Source organism: Phoca vitulina, unplaced genomic scaffold, assembly GCF_004348235.1.
Source record: "Phoca vitulina isolate PV1807 unplaced genomic scaffold, GSC_HSeal_1.0 scaffold62, whole genome shotgun sequence".
In the NCBI taxonomy this organism is placed as follows: domain Eukaryota; kingdom Metazoa; phylum Chordata; class Mammalia; order Carnivora; family Phocidae; genus Phoca; species Phoca vitulina.
Genome location: NW_022589765.1, coordinates 7,278,801 through 7,292,839, shown reverse-complemented (window position 1 = coordinate 7,292,839; position 14,039 = coordinate 7,278,801). Strand labels below are relative to the sequence as shown.

At 40.9% G+C, this 14,039-nt stretch overlaps 1 protein-coding gene across 2 annotated transcripts in view; it reads left to right on the top strand.

Annotated features, from left to right (window-relative positions):
- DOCK11 (dedicator of cytokinesis 11) overlaps positions 1-14,039 on the top strand; it is a 189,068-nt gene that overhangs the window by 159,755 nt on the left and 15,274 nt on the right. For both annotated transcript variants that reach the window (XM_032391396.1, XM_032391395.1), the window contains 3 exons: positions 5,411-5,533; positions 9,270-9,383; positions 9,920-10,066. In XM_032391396.1, the coding sequence (XP_032247287.1) occupies positions 5,411-5,533; positions 9,270-9,383; positions 9,920-10,066 (384 nt within the window). The remainder of the gene's footprint in view (positions 1-5,410; positions 5,534-9,269; positions 9,384-9,919; positions 10,067-14,039) is intronic.

Genomic DNA, 14,039 nt, shown 5'->3' with positions numbered 1-14,039 from the left:
CTTGAATTTTAATTCCAGCTCAATTCTTGACTGTGAAGCCTTGGGTAAGTTAATTCACTTTTGTTTGGTCTTAGTTAGACTTAAATGATTTTCCAGAGACTTCCAGTTGTTATGGGCTGCCAGTGGAAGGACTCAGCGGAAGATAAATGGTTGAGCACAACTGAAGTTACATTCTTGTCTTCCAAATAACAGCTTCATCTTATTCACAGAAGTAGCCTTGAGCCTGACCCTAATACTTTCAAGGAGAGTGGCAACATTTCTTATTAGTCAAGAACTATAATCTGTTTTCTATGTAAACACATTTGTTGGAACTCTTGTGTGTTCTACAGTAATAGTTTATACATTTTATTTGATGTATACCCATAGAATCATGTTCAAAAATAGCCTTTGTATGTTTCAGCTTATGGAAGAAGGCTTCGTCCTCATGCCCGAGCCAAAGGAAAAATAACTGACACTGATTTATGAGCTTTATTGAAATGAAAAGTACAAATGGTTGTCTCTTTAGTGCCTGTATTTAAATATATGAATTAAACCAATAATAATGAAATTAATTTGTTTCTAAAACTGCTTTCCTGACCTTTGATTTGCAATAGTTTTTATTTATTTTTAAAAAGATTTTATCTATTTATTTGTCAGGGAGAGAGAGAGAGTGAAAGAGCGTGCACAAGCAGGGGGAGCAGCAGAGGGAGAGGGAGAAGCAGGCTCCCTGTGGAGCAGGGAGCCCAATGCGGGACTCGATCCCAGGACCCTGGGATCATGACCTGAGCTGCAGGCAGATGCTTAACCAACTGAGCTACCCAGGCGTCCCATGATTTGCAGTAGTTTTTAAAGATGTAATTAACACGTTCCTAAGTGAACAGTTTGATGAATTTTGACAGTTGTATACATCCGTGTAACTTCCCAGCAGAAACAAGAAATAGAATATATCCATTCTCACAGAAGGTTCTCTTATGCCCATCTCTAGTCAGTCTCCCCTCCCCACCACCTAATTTCTATCACCGTAGATTACTTTTGCCTGTTTTGGTGTCATAAAAATGGAATCCTTCACTCCATTCAATACATACCCTTCTGTGTCTGGCTTCTTTTGCTTAACCTAATGTTTTTGAGATACATCCATGTTGTTGAGTATATCAAAAGTTTGTTCTTTTTCGTTACTAAATAGTATTCCATTGTATTGATAACTGATTTTTTTTTTAACCCATTCTCCTGTTGATGAATTTTGGAATGTTTCCAGTTCGGGGCTGTTATGAATAAGGCTGCTCTAAACATTCTTATCTATGACCTTTTGTGGACATATGCTTTCATTATTCTTGGGTAAATACCTAGGAGTAAAATTGCTGGATCCCAGGGAAGTTGTGTATTTAATCTTACAAGAAATTGCCAAAGAGTTTTTCAAAGTGGTTGGACCATTTTATACCTCCACCAGGATTGGACGAGAGTTTCAGTTGCTCCACATCCCCACCAACATCTGATGTGGCTAATCTTTTTTTTTTTTTTTTTTTTTTTTGCCATTCTATTAGGCATGAATTGGTATCTCATTGTGTTTTTAATTTATATTTTCCTTTTTTTTTTTTTCAATAGTCTCCACACTGGGCGTGGAGCCCAACGCAGGGCTTGAACTCACGACCCTGAGATTAAGACTGGAGCTGAGGTCAAGAGTTGGATGCTTAACCTCCTGAGCCACCCAGGCGCCCCATTATTTATATTTTCCTAATAACTAATGATGTTGAGCACTTTTTCATGTGCTGCTTTGTCTTTCATCTATCTTCTTTTGTGAAATGTGTGTTCAAGTCTTTTGCCCATTTTTAGAAATGGCATTGTTCATTTTTTTATTGATTTGTAGGCATTTTTTTTAATATATTCGGGATATAAGTTCTAAGATTTATCTTTGATTTGTTTATTCATTTCTTAATTGGGTCTTTTATTGAACCAAAAGTTTTGGTTTTGACGAAGCCCAATTTACCATCTTTAGTGGTTTGTTCTTTTTGTGTCTAGTCTGAGAAATCTTTGCTTACCTCAAGATTGCAAAGGTATTGTCTTACTTTTTTTTTTTAAAGATTTTATTTTTAGGTAATCTCTGCACCCAACGTGGGGTTCAAACTCACAGCCCCGAGATCAAGAGTCGCACGCTCCTCTGACTGAGCCAGCCAGGCGTCCCTTACCTTTTCTTCTATAAACTTTGTTTATAAGTTTTATATTTAGGTCTGTAATCTGAAATTCATTTTTGAGCATGGAATTAGATAGAGGTCAAGGTTGAAAGCAGATACTTAGATGGTTCTCACCATATGGGGGAAAATGAAACTTTCCTTTTGCCTGATTGAATTACTTGGCACCTTGGTCAAATTTTAGTTCTTTATATGTGTGCAGCCTGTTTCTGGACTCTGTTCTGTAGCACTGACCTATTTGTCCATCTTGATATGAATATTACACCATCTTGATTACTCTAAGTTTATAAGTCTTGAAATCAGGTAGTGTTAGCCCTCCAGCTTTTTTTTTTTTCCAAGTCATTTTGGCTATTCTACATCCTTTGAATTTCCATATAAAATTCAGAATCCTCTTTTCTGATTTCCTCAAAATAGCCTGCTGGAAGTTTTTTGGGGATTTTGTTAAGTTTACGTGGAGAGTGGCAAGCTTAACAATGTTGAATCTTTCAGTGAACCTTTGTTTTGGTCATCTTTCATTTCTCCCAGCGGTATTTTGTGATTTTTCAGGGCTTTGCTGGATTTATTGTCTTTTGCTAGATTTATTGTTAGATAACTGATGTTTTGCTGCCACTGTAAATAGTATTGCTTGATTTCTTTTTCAATTTATTGTTGCTGATATATATCAATACAATTGATTTTTGTATGTTGATCTTACGATCTGCCACCTCGCTAAATATGCATATTCGTTTTAGTGGTTTGTGTATTCCTTAGGCTTTTCTATGTACACAGTCATGTCATCTGCACAGATGGTTTTACATTCGCCAATCTATATGCCTTTTCTCTCTTTTTGTTGCCTTGTTTCACTGGCTGGCGCCTTCAGCATCATGTCGAATTCAAGTGGTGAGAGCAGACATTTTGACTCGTTCTCAAACTTGTGAGTGTTCAGCCTATAGGTTTCTTGTAGATGCCCTTTATCAGATTGAGGAAGATCCCTTCTCCTTCTTGTTTGCTGAGAGTTCTTTTTTAATATCATGAAGGGATGTTGCGTTTTTTCAAGTGCTTTTTCTGTATCTCTTGGAGGTACCAGTTTTCTCTTGTATCCTGCTTTGTTCTATATATTACAGTGAATTTTTCTTCCCTATTATAAACCAGCTTTACATTTCTGGGACTCACTAGTTTGTAAAAGATTTTTAATTCCCCCAAAGTCCTTCCTTCCCACTGTTGCTAGAAATTTTAATTTGGCATTAATGACTAAAGAAACCAATATAAATAAGATACTGTTACTACTCTTGAAGAGTCACAGCCTATTTGGAAAGTCAGATACATAGATAATGGGCAAGTTGAGGGATGTACATCCACCCAATGAATTCTCAGAGCAGGATAAAAGGTATCTAGTGTCTTGCTGGTCTGTATTGATTAGGAGAAGGATCCCAGAAGAGGTGATACCTAAGCCGTCTTAAAGGGGTTAACCAAGTGAAGCGGTGTAAAGGGCAGAGGGCATAGCATGAACAAAGGCACAGAGTGAGGGCAGGGAAACTACTAGTAGCTCATTGTTGTTGGAGCATAAAGTACAAGGCTGGGCATGGTGAATGATGAGATTATAGAAGCATCAGCCAGACTATTGCAAGCCTCGTGTGCCAAATGAAAGAACTTGTCCTTTGCTCTGTGAACGAAGGGACAGCCATGATGAGATTTTAAGAAGGGGAGAGGGACGTGATCTGGTTTGCCTTGGAATCCGAAGCCTACGGCAGATAGATTTATAAGTGTCGAGGCTGGAGGCAGGAAGACCAATTAGAAAAAAATGACACGGTCTTAAACTTTAGCAGTGAGAGTAGAAGTGGAGGAAGAGTCAGATTTGAGAAATATTTAGGAAGTCAAACTGGCAGAAGTTGGCAACGAGCTGATGAGAGGATGAGTGGAGAGAGAGCACATTGGTTCTCCAGGGCTGCCGTAACCGAGGGCACACACGTATCGTCTCACAGCTCAAGCATCTAGAAGTCTGAAATCAAGGTGTCAGCAGACCATGTTCCCCTCTGACACTGTGGGAACAATCTTTCCTCGCCTTTTCCTGGCTGGCCTCTGGCGTTCCTTGACTTGGAGCTGTTACTCCAGACTCTGCCTCTGTAGTCACGTGGGGTCGTCCCTGAGTCCCCATCTTCTTGTGAGGATCCCAGCCATATTGGATTAAGGGCCCACTGTACTCCAGTATGATTGTGCTGCAATTAATTATATCCACAGTGACCCTATTTCCAAATAAGGTGACATTCTGGCCTTCTGGTAACTGGGGGTTAGGACTTCAACATCTCTTTTTGAGGGACACCCTTGAACCCATCCCAGGAGCTGAGTCAAAACTACTCTTCAGTTTTCTAGCTCAGGGCTCATAGGGTGTTGACCCGGCTGACTAGGAAAAACCCAAGTGAAAGAACCAGTTTAGGAAGAAGTTGAGTTCAAAATTGCTTAAGGGGATACAGGAAGAGCCGTTTTAGCATTCAGTTCTGTAAATCTCAAGAGCATGTCTTCGAGATAGAAACAAGCTGTTAAGACTTATGGCTAGCTGCAGTAATGGGCTTCATCTTCTTATTGTTGAGAACATGAGATGGTGGGTCATAAAATAATTTGTCGCAGCTGTTATCATTCTGGCACAGTCAGAGATCTCTATCTTGAGCTATTAACCTCTCAATCTCCCCAGTTTTAGGGCCAACAGTCAGGAAGGAAGCATTCTTTACCAAAAGCTTCATTTTCATAAACATCCATATCGCTAACACAAGAGCTTGAAAGTTGTCAAATCTTCTTAAGACTCTGTTATATTCTGTGTAAATATAACTTCAGTATAAAAAAAAAACAACAGTGAACATTCATAAGCTTAGTGGGGTTTATCCCATCAGGCCTTCATTCATTCTCCCATTTGGAACAAACAATGCCTCTGTAGTCACGTGGGGTCCTCCCCGAGTCCCCATCTTCTTGTGAGTATCTTAAAGATACTCCTTAATGGGTGACATTTGTAAGTACAGTTAACATCTTCATTGTGTGAGTGAACAAAATAAATAGGTACACTTCACTATGGTCAGGGATTACTCTCATATTTTTAAGAAGGGTTTCCATTTAAAATATTTCAAGTATTTGATTTAGAAAATAGAGTTACATAAGCCCTACTCCTTCCGTGCACGTTCTGTTTGTTCTCTGTGAACTTGAAATGGTTCAGGATTTATTTGCCCAGAACTGTCAAACCATCTCTAATCCCTGATTGCATTTTGCTCTTAATGCAGGAAGTGTTGCTGGAGTTGCTAGAACAATGTGTGGATGGCTTATGGAAAGCAGAACGTTATGAAGTGATTTCTGAGATTTCCAAGTTGATCATTCCAATTTATGAGAAACGTCGTGAATTTGAGGTAGGTAATTTAAACATTTGCATCGTTGGCCTCAACTACATTTTATTTTGGTCTTGGAAAAAAAAACAGTCATGTAGTTATGTCACTATCCCTCTACTATGTGTCCTCTCAAAATTAGAAGGTTCATTGTATTATGGCATTTGTATTTTATTATAGAATATAGATACTTAACTGTGTCGTTTTGACACATTCGTCCAATTTGAAAGTTCCTATCCTTCAAAATCCTGTGAAATCCTAAAATGAGAATTCTACCTTACATTCATATAAATTTTCCAAATGAAATTAAGGGTAAAACATCCAAAATATAAGTTTAAATTTTGATTATGTAAGTGGTTCTTAGAACATTTTAATCTAGCACTTCCCCCCCTTTCCCCTCAGGGCATAAAAAATTCAGTGTTGTCTTCACCAAACCTTCACGCAAAAAAGCTACTGAATTTCCATGTTGCTCTGAGAAGAGGCATAGGCCTAGCCTATTCTCTGCAATTCCATGAGGAGACCAAAGGTGCTGGCAGCTGAGAATGGGGGAGGTAATTAAGACACTAGTAATAGTCCTGCCATGAGGAGTTTTTCCAGTTTAGTCTGCCAGCCAAAGCTGTTGGTAAAGGGTAATTAATAAAGGCTAGTAGTGGGGCGCCTGGGTGGCTCAGTCGGTTGAGTGTCTGACTTCAGCTTGGGACGTGATCTCAGGGTCCTGGGATCAAGTCCCATGTCGGCTCTCTGCTCAGCGGGGAGTCTGCTTCTCCCTCTCCCTCTGCCCCTCCCCCTGTTGGTGCTCTCTCCGTGTCTCTCTCAAATGGATAAATAAAATCTTAAAAAAAAAAGACTAGTATATAATGAACACCTGTTGCCAACCGCACTGAATAGGAATGTTTTATATTCAAGTCTCTGAGTCTGTATCATAATTTCTACCCCTGCTGTGCTGGGAAGGGGTGATTTAGGATTCAAGCCCCCCCCCCCCCACTTTTCTTTAAAGCAAAGCCATTTATTCTTACATATAGCAAGCACGCTCTCATTGTTGAAGAAGTTTCCCAGAGGGGAAACACATACATTTAATATCATCTGCATAGTGTTCTAATCTCTGCTTCAGACTGGCTCTGGTCCAACTCACTTTTTCTTCCCAGGATCTAGGCCTTTCTCTCTTTGCCATACTTTTGGTGTATATGGGACATGCCTGAAAAACCATAATGGAGTTCAAGTGATTCTATGAATAAGCAAGAGATGAATAATTAAACCTAGGTCATAGAGGTGGCAAAGAGTAGCCCATGAGACAAGAAAAGAAATGGCAGGGGCGCCTGGCTGGCTCAGTCCATGAAGCGTCTGCCTTCAGCTCGGGTCATGATCTCAGGGTCCTGGGATCAAGCCACATGTCAGGCTCTTTGCTTGGTGGGGAGCCTGCTTCTCCCTCTCCCTCTCTCAAATAAGAAATAAAATCTTTTAAAAAAAGAAAAGAAATGGCATTGCTCCTTTTCTCGAAGCATTACATCCTAAGAACCTTTGTAAAATGTCCATAGTACCTACTTTCTTACTAGCTTGAAGATCAGGCTGTTAGAAACCCAGGGAGCATTTTGCTCCTCAATTAACTAACAGGGAAGAAAGAAAAATACATCTTCTCTACACGTGAGAGGAAACGGTATTTTCTATAGGGACACTACTCCTGTTTCCCTGGAGGCTTGTAAAGGTCTGTGCAGATCCCCTGGCGTTCTACACGAGGTGTAGTCATTGTTTCTAGGACACTGATGTATAATTTTTCACTGTATCTTTATGGGATGGGCTGAAAAGTGTCAGAGATAACAGCCATAAAGATAAGGAAAATTTCCCTCCAATTGAGCTCAACTGTTTCTGTGCTCCCCTTTTTTATTGAGGTGAAATTCACAGAACATACAATTAGCCATTTTAAAGTGTACAATTCAGGATCATTCAGTGCATTCGTGATAGTCCAAACCCACCACCTCTCTCTAGTTTCAAAACATTCTCATCACCCCAGGAAAACACCTCCTACCCACTAAGTAATCACTCTCCGCCTCACCCGCCATTCCCTGGTAACCACCAATCTGCTTTCTGTCTCTAGGACAGAAAAAAATCCAAATAGGATTTGCCTATTCTGGATGTGGCATAAAAAGGGATTAATAAAGATGTGACCTTTTGGGGGTGCCTGGGTGGCTCAGTCGGTTAAGCCACTGCCTTTGGCCTAGGTCATGATCCCAGGGTCCTGGGATCGAGCCCCACATCGGGCTCCTTGCTCAGCAGGGAGCCTGCTTCTCCCTCTCCTCCCCACTCATGTTCTCTCTTGCTATCTCTCTCTCTCTCAAATAAATAAGTAAAATCTTTAAAAAAAAAAAAAGATGTGACCTTTTGTGTCTGGCTTCTTTCACTTAGCATAATATTTAGAGGTTATTCCAAGTTGTAGCCTGGATCAGAGCTTTATTCCTTTTTATGGCTGAATGATTTTCCATCGCATGGATATGCCACAATTTGTTTATCCATGCATCCATTGGCAGACATTTGGGTTGTTTTCACCTTTTGGCTATTATAAATAGTTGCTGTTATAGATATTCGTGTGTAAGTTTCTGTGTGGCCATATGTTTTCATTTATCTTGGGTATATACCTAGGAATGGAATTGCTGGGTCATAGGATAATTCTTTGTTTAACTTTTTGCATAACCACCAAACTGCTTTCCCTTTTACCTTCCCACCGGCAGTGTATACACTCCACATTCTGAACAATGCTTGTTGTTTTGGGTTTTTCATTAAAGCCATCTTAGTGGATGTGAAGTGTTATCACATTGTGGTATTGATTTGTACTTTCTTATGACCAATGATTTTGAACATCTTTTTATGTGCTTGTTAGCCATTTGCGTGTCTTCTTTGGAGAAATGGCCATTCAAGACCTTGGCCCATTTTTAAATTTGGTTGTTGGTCTTTTTGTTGTTGAGTTGTGAGAGTTCTTTTTTTGTTAAGATTTTTTTTTAAAGATTTTATTTAGAGAGAACATGAGCATGAGCGGAGGGAGGGGCAGAGGGAGAGGGAGAAGCAGACTCCCCGCTGAGCATGGAGCCCGACAAGGGGCTCGATCCCACGACCCTGAGCCGAAATCAAGTGTTGGACGTCCAACCGACTGAGCCACCCAGGTGCCCCTGAGAGTTCTTTATGTTTTCTGATAGTACACCTTTATCACATCTGTAATTGGCAAATATTTTATCCCATTTTATAGGTTGTCTTTTCACATTCTTAATAATGTGAAAATAACCTACTCCCTTTTTCTGGGTGCTCTTTGAAAACTTCTGTAAGCTTGTATAAAAGCAGTCCTCACTGAAGTGTATACTCATTTTTATATCTGCATTTTTTGTTTTAATTTAAAATTTTAAGATTTTTTATTTATTTGAGAGAGAGAACGTGAGTGGCAGGGAGGGGCAGAGGGCAGAGGGAGAAGCAGACTCCCCTCTGAGCGGGGAGCCCGATGCAGGGCTCAATCCTATGACCCCGAGATCATGACCTGAGCTGAAGGCAGACACTTAACCGACTGAGCCACCCAGGCGCCCCTCTACCCTTAGACAACATGGTTGAGGAATTTTGTCTAATTGTGACAAAGGGGCAGGGACCCCAACAAAACCATTTTGAAAAGGAAATAGCGTTGCTTCCCCAAACCTCCCCCCCGCCCCGCAACCCGGTGCATGTATCTTAGCCATTTAGTAATGAACCAAAAGACAAAGCTGATTTGTATATTTTCCTTTTTCAGAAACTTACTCAAGTTTATAGAACTCTTCATGGAGCTTACACAAAAGTTCTAGAGGTTATGCATACAAAAAAAAGACTTTTAGGAACTTTCTTCAGAGTTGCCTTTTATGGCCAAGTAAGTATACTTCTGTTCGTAAAGTTGTTTTTCTTTTTAAACATTCACCTTTGAATTATTAGATTGCTCTAGCAGCGCGTACTGGTTCTTGGAGTGTGTCTAGCTAGAGGGCTGATCACAGCAGGCCAGGAGGCTCTAAGTGTAAAGTTCACTTTGGTTTCCATATCTAGATCCATTAGGTCAGAGTGCAACATAGAAGATTTGAATTTTTCCCTCAGTTTCATTTTTCTGTTGAACTTCTGAAAGTATATATTTAATATCTGGCGCTGTACACTTTCAAATAAACAGGTAAGTGTGACAGGGAATGAGAAGAGCCCTAGTATGGAAATCTTCAGGCCAATTTCATGTCCCTATGATGGCGAATTTGAAAATTCTTACTTATTTGAAGTTAAAAGAGTGAATACACGCCACGTGGCTTTCAGTACGATTTAAAATGTATTTCAAATATATTATTGCTAGCTATTTTGTACACTTTCTTTAAGTGCTGTGCTTGCTCAGACTATTTATACGTGATTGTGTGTTTCACTCTACAATAGTCTTTCTTTGAAGAGGAAGATGGGAAGGAGTACATCTATAAAGAACCAAAGCTCACCGGCCTCTCAGAGATTTCCCTGAGACTCGTGAAACTTTATGGTGAAAAATTTGGCACAGAGAATGTTAAAATAATTCAGGATTCTGACAAGGTAACATATACCCTGCATTTCGAAATCATTGTTTGTGAGTTCCAAACGTGGTACACTGCTGACTTTTTCCTTTTTCAGCTGGTGGGGAAGAAGTATGGAAATAGAGCCTGTCCAGATAGTGGAAGAAAGGATGGGGGTTTTGGAGTCAGAGCAGGATTCAAATCTCCATTCTCTCTCTCTTTTTTTTTTTAAAGATTTTTTTTAATTTATTTATTTATTTATTTATTTATTTATTTGAGAGAGCATGAGAGAGAGATTACGAGCAAGGGGCTCGATCCCAGGACCCTGGGATCACGACCTGAGCCAAAGGCAGATGCTTCACCGACTGAGCCACCCAGGTGCCCCAAATCTCCATTCTCCTGCCATTTGCTAGCTAGGTGACCATAGGGAAGTTTACTTAACTTCTCTTGTGCCTCATCTTTCTCGTTAGTAAAACGGAGATAATACTAGTGCATTTCCTTCTAAGCTATCCTTAGTTCAGTAGTTACATGTGCAATGAAGTAAGTTTAGGAGAGATCCCTCGGCCTTGCTCTGAGGGTTACCCATCCCACCAGGCCCTGCCAGGCCAGGATGAAAAAGGTTCCAGCAAGAGAGGCTCTTTCCTAGAGATGCATCGTGTCCCGTAGGCGACATTTGCGGAAAGCACAGTAGGAATGCCTGACCGTTCCTAGTCGCCATAGATGTGCCCAGAATGAGAGCTGGTGGTTAGGGCAGTGCAGGATCTGCAGGCCACAGCGATATTTACGGAGCGACGAGGGTGCAGGCGACTTAGCAGCTAATAGACAGCGTCGCTGGAGCGAAAAGCTCCCGGCCATAGTAAAGACACTTCACGGTCCGTCATGAAAATGATCTCTTCACTTTGTAGACTTAGCTCGTCTCCCATGGAGATGGTTTTACCTTGACTCTGTGCCTGAGACATTTAAAAGTAGATATGCTGGTGGGTTCCAAATTCATTAATATTTGGCACTACCCCTCTACTTCCTTCTTTATCAGTGTCACTATTTTGTGTTGTTTTATTCAGTTAAGACAACAGAAGATTTTACCTCCCTGTAGCCAGATAGTTTCAGGCTCGTTGCCACACGACTGATACTATAAATGGAAAGTTAATGGAAAGCCAGGCTTGCTGAACAACACGCAGTTTTCTGCTTTATTTTGCCCCTGAACACTCGGCGAGCCAGTGCTAGGGACCGACCGCTCTCAGGCAGGTGGACTCCTGACATTATTTGTATGCACAATATGTGAGTCATTCTCCATTGGCAACAGACATCATAAGCAGTTGCCACTTTGAAAGTCCTTATTTCTTTCTTAATGTGTGCAAATAAAAATTAAAAACACTCTTCTATCTTGCCAAAGAACAAAATCTGCTTAAGGACACAGTTCGAAGAGCCGCTTGGCAATATTTTCCAATATTTTAAACATACATTTCCCTGGACCCAACAATTTCACATTTAAGGGTTTTTTTTTTAAAAGGGGGGGGAGGACAGAGGGAGAGGGAGAGAGAATCTGAAGCAGGCTCCATGCCCCCAGCATGGAGACCAATCCGGGGCTCGCTCTCACTACCCTGAGATCATGACCTGAGCCTAAATCCAAAGTCAGACGCTTAACCCATAGAGCCACCCAGGCGCCTCTCGTGTTTAGGATTTTATTCTGTAGGTGTACACTACGATAAAGATGGATGATGAAAGGTGTTCACTGCTGCAAAGTTTATATAGCAACCTGGAAGCAATCTAAATGTCCATATGGCTAAAGAAACGGTGTTATCCACACGATGGATATAGTAACCTATGCGTTAAAAAAAATTGACATAGGTTTAGAAGTGTTGATTTGAACCTGTTAAGATATATATATATATTTTTTAAGATTTTATTTATTTATTTGACAGAGAGAGACACAGCGAGAGCAGGAACACAAGCAGGGGGAGAGGGAGAGGGAGAAGCAGGCTTCCCGCTGAGCAGGGAGCCTGATGTGGGGCTCGATCCCAGGACCCTGGGACCATGACCTGAGCTGAAGGCAGACACTTAACGACTGAGCCACCCAGGCGCCCCTGTTAAGATATATTATTGAGGGTGGAAAAAGTGGGTTGCAGGAAATCATGGATAGGGTGATCACATTGGTGTAAAAATTGATATTCACAATAACTTGTATATGCTTAGGAAATTTCAGGAATGATACATACAAAATTGTTAACCATGCTTACCCCTGAGGAGAGGGACTAGAGTCTTACATGGCAAGAAATTGTTGACTTTTCATGTATACCCTTGTGTACGGTTTGAACGTTTTACCATATACATATTTTACTTTTATAAGCTTAAAATCAGGCTTGACCTCTTTTTTATTTCCCTGCTATATTTTGTCTTAGCCTAGATAATTACTTCAACCATCTCCTGAGGGCCCTTAAGAGAAATCTCACTTTTTTTTTTTTCCTGAGTCTAGTTGACACACAATGTTACATTTGTTTTAGGTGCCCAACATAGTGATTCAACAAGTTTATACCTTAATGCTACGCTCAGTTGCAGCCCCCACCTGTCACCATACAATGCTATTACGGTATCATTGACTGTATTCCCTCTGCTGTACCTTTTATTCCCATGACTTATTCATTCCATAACTGGAAGCCTGTATCTCTCTCTCTCCTTCACCCATTTTGCCCATCCCCTACCCCCCCTCCCCTCTGGTAACCATCAGTTTGTTCTTTTTGTTAAAGATTTGTCTATTTATTTATTTATTTGAGAGAGAGAGAGCACACAGAGGGAGAGGAAGAGGCAGACTCCCCGCCAAGCAAGGAGCCCGACACAGGGCCCGATCCCAGGACCCTGGGATCATGACCCAAGCCGAAGGCAGACGCTTAACGACTGAGCCACCCAGGCGCCCCCTGTTTGTTCTCTGTAGAGAAATCTAGCTATTTACTAGGAGAGAAAAGAAGGTTAAGGCTTCTGGAGAGATAGGCTTTTAGATTTTTATGTAAGATCAAATAGAATGGGTTTGGAGAAGTTAAGAGATGCTAAGAAAATTTCTATCACCTAGCCATCCTCCGGTTTCTGTGGAGAAAAAAGGGATATAGAGGCTGTTCCCCGAGAGGTTTTTGTTGTCTTTTTTTGATTGTTTCAATTTTTGTTTTCTACACCAAACACGAAAAAGGCCTATCATAAATTGCAGTGACATTGACAAAGTCACCAACAGCCAAGGCCCAAGTCAGATTGAGTTGGGAGAACACTGAAAGAGGGGCCTGGGCATAGTTTCAGGTTAATAGGGAGACTGATGGAGGGGAGGGTATCCAGGGCCCACAGATGGAATGTCCAGCAGGGACAGCTCTGAGATTTGCCTCCAGCAGTGTAGCTTCTTAACATGGAATTTTGGCTCTTCATGAAATGGTCCATAACTACCATAATTTCTCTCTCTGGAAGAGAACCATTCTGCTTTCCTGTGGTCCCTTTGGAGGACCAGAGGACCTAAGATAGGATTAATGTCATCAAGAGTGCCCACTCTTACAATGTCAGTCACTTCTTGTGGATGTACAAATTGGTAAGCTTTTCTGTAGGGTAACTGTGTCGTATATATCAAAATCCTTAGTACCATGTAAATCTAACAAAGCAACTTCTAGGAATTTACGCTGCGGAATAAATCAGAAAATCATGCACATAGTTTTAAATGTAAGGATGTTCATCAGAGTACTACTTGCAATTGCAAAACATTGAGAAACAACCTAAGACTCTATTGATGAGGGACTGATCCAATAAATAGTGTCTATCCATATATCCATTCAAAGTCATGTTAATGACCAGGGCGCTTGGGTGGCTCAGTTGGTTAAGCATCTGCCTTTGGCTCGGGTCATGATCCCAGGGTCCTGGGATCAAGCCCCATGTCGGGCTCCCTGCTCAGTGGGGAGTCTGCTTATCCCTCTCCCTCTGCCCCTCCCCCCTGCTTGTGCTCTCTCTCTCAAATAAATAAAATCTTTTTTAAAAAAGTCATGCTA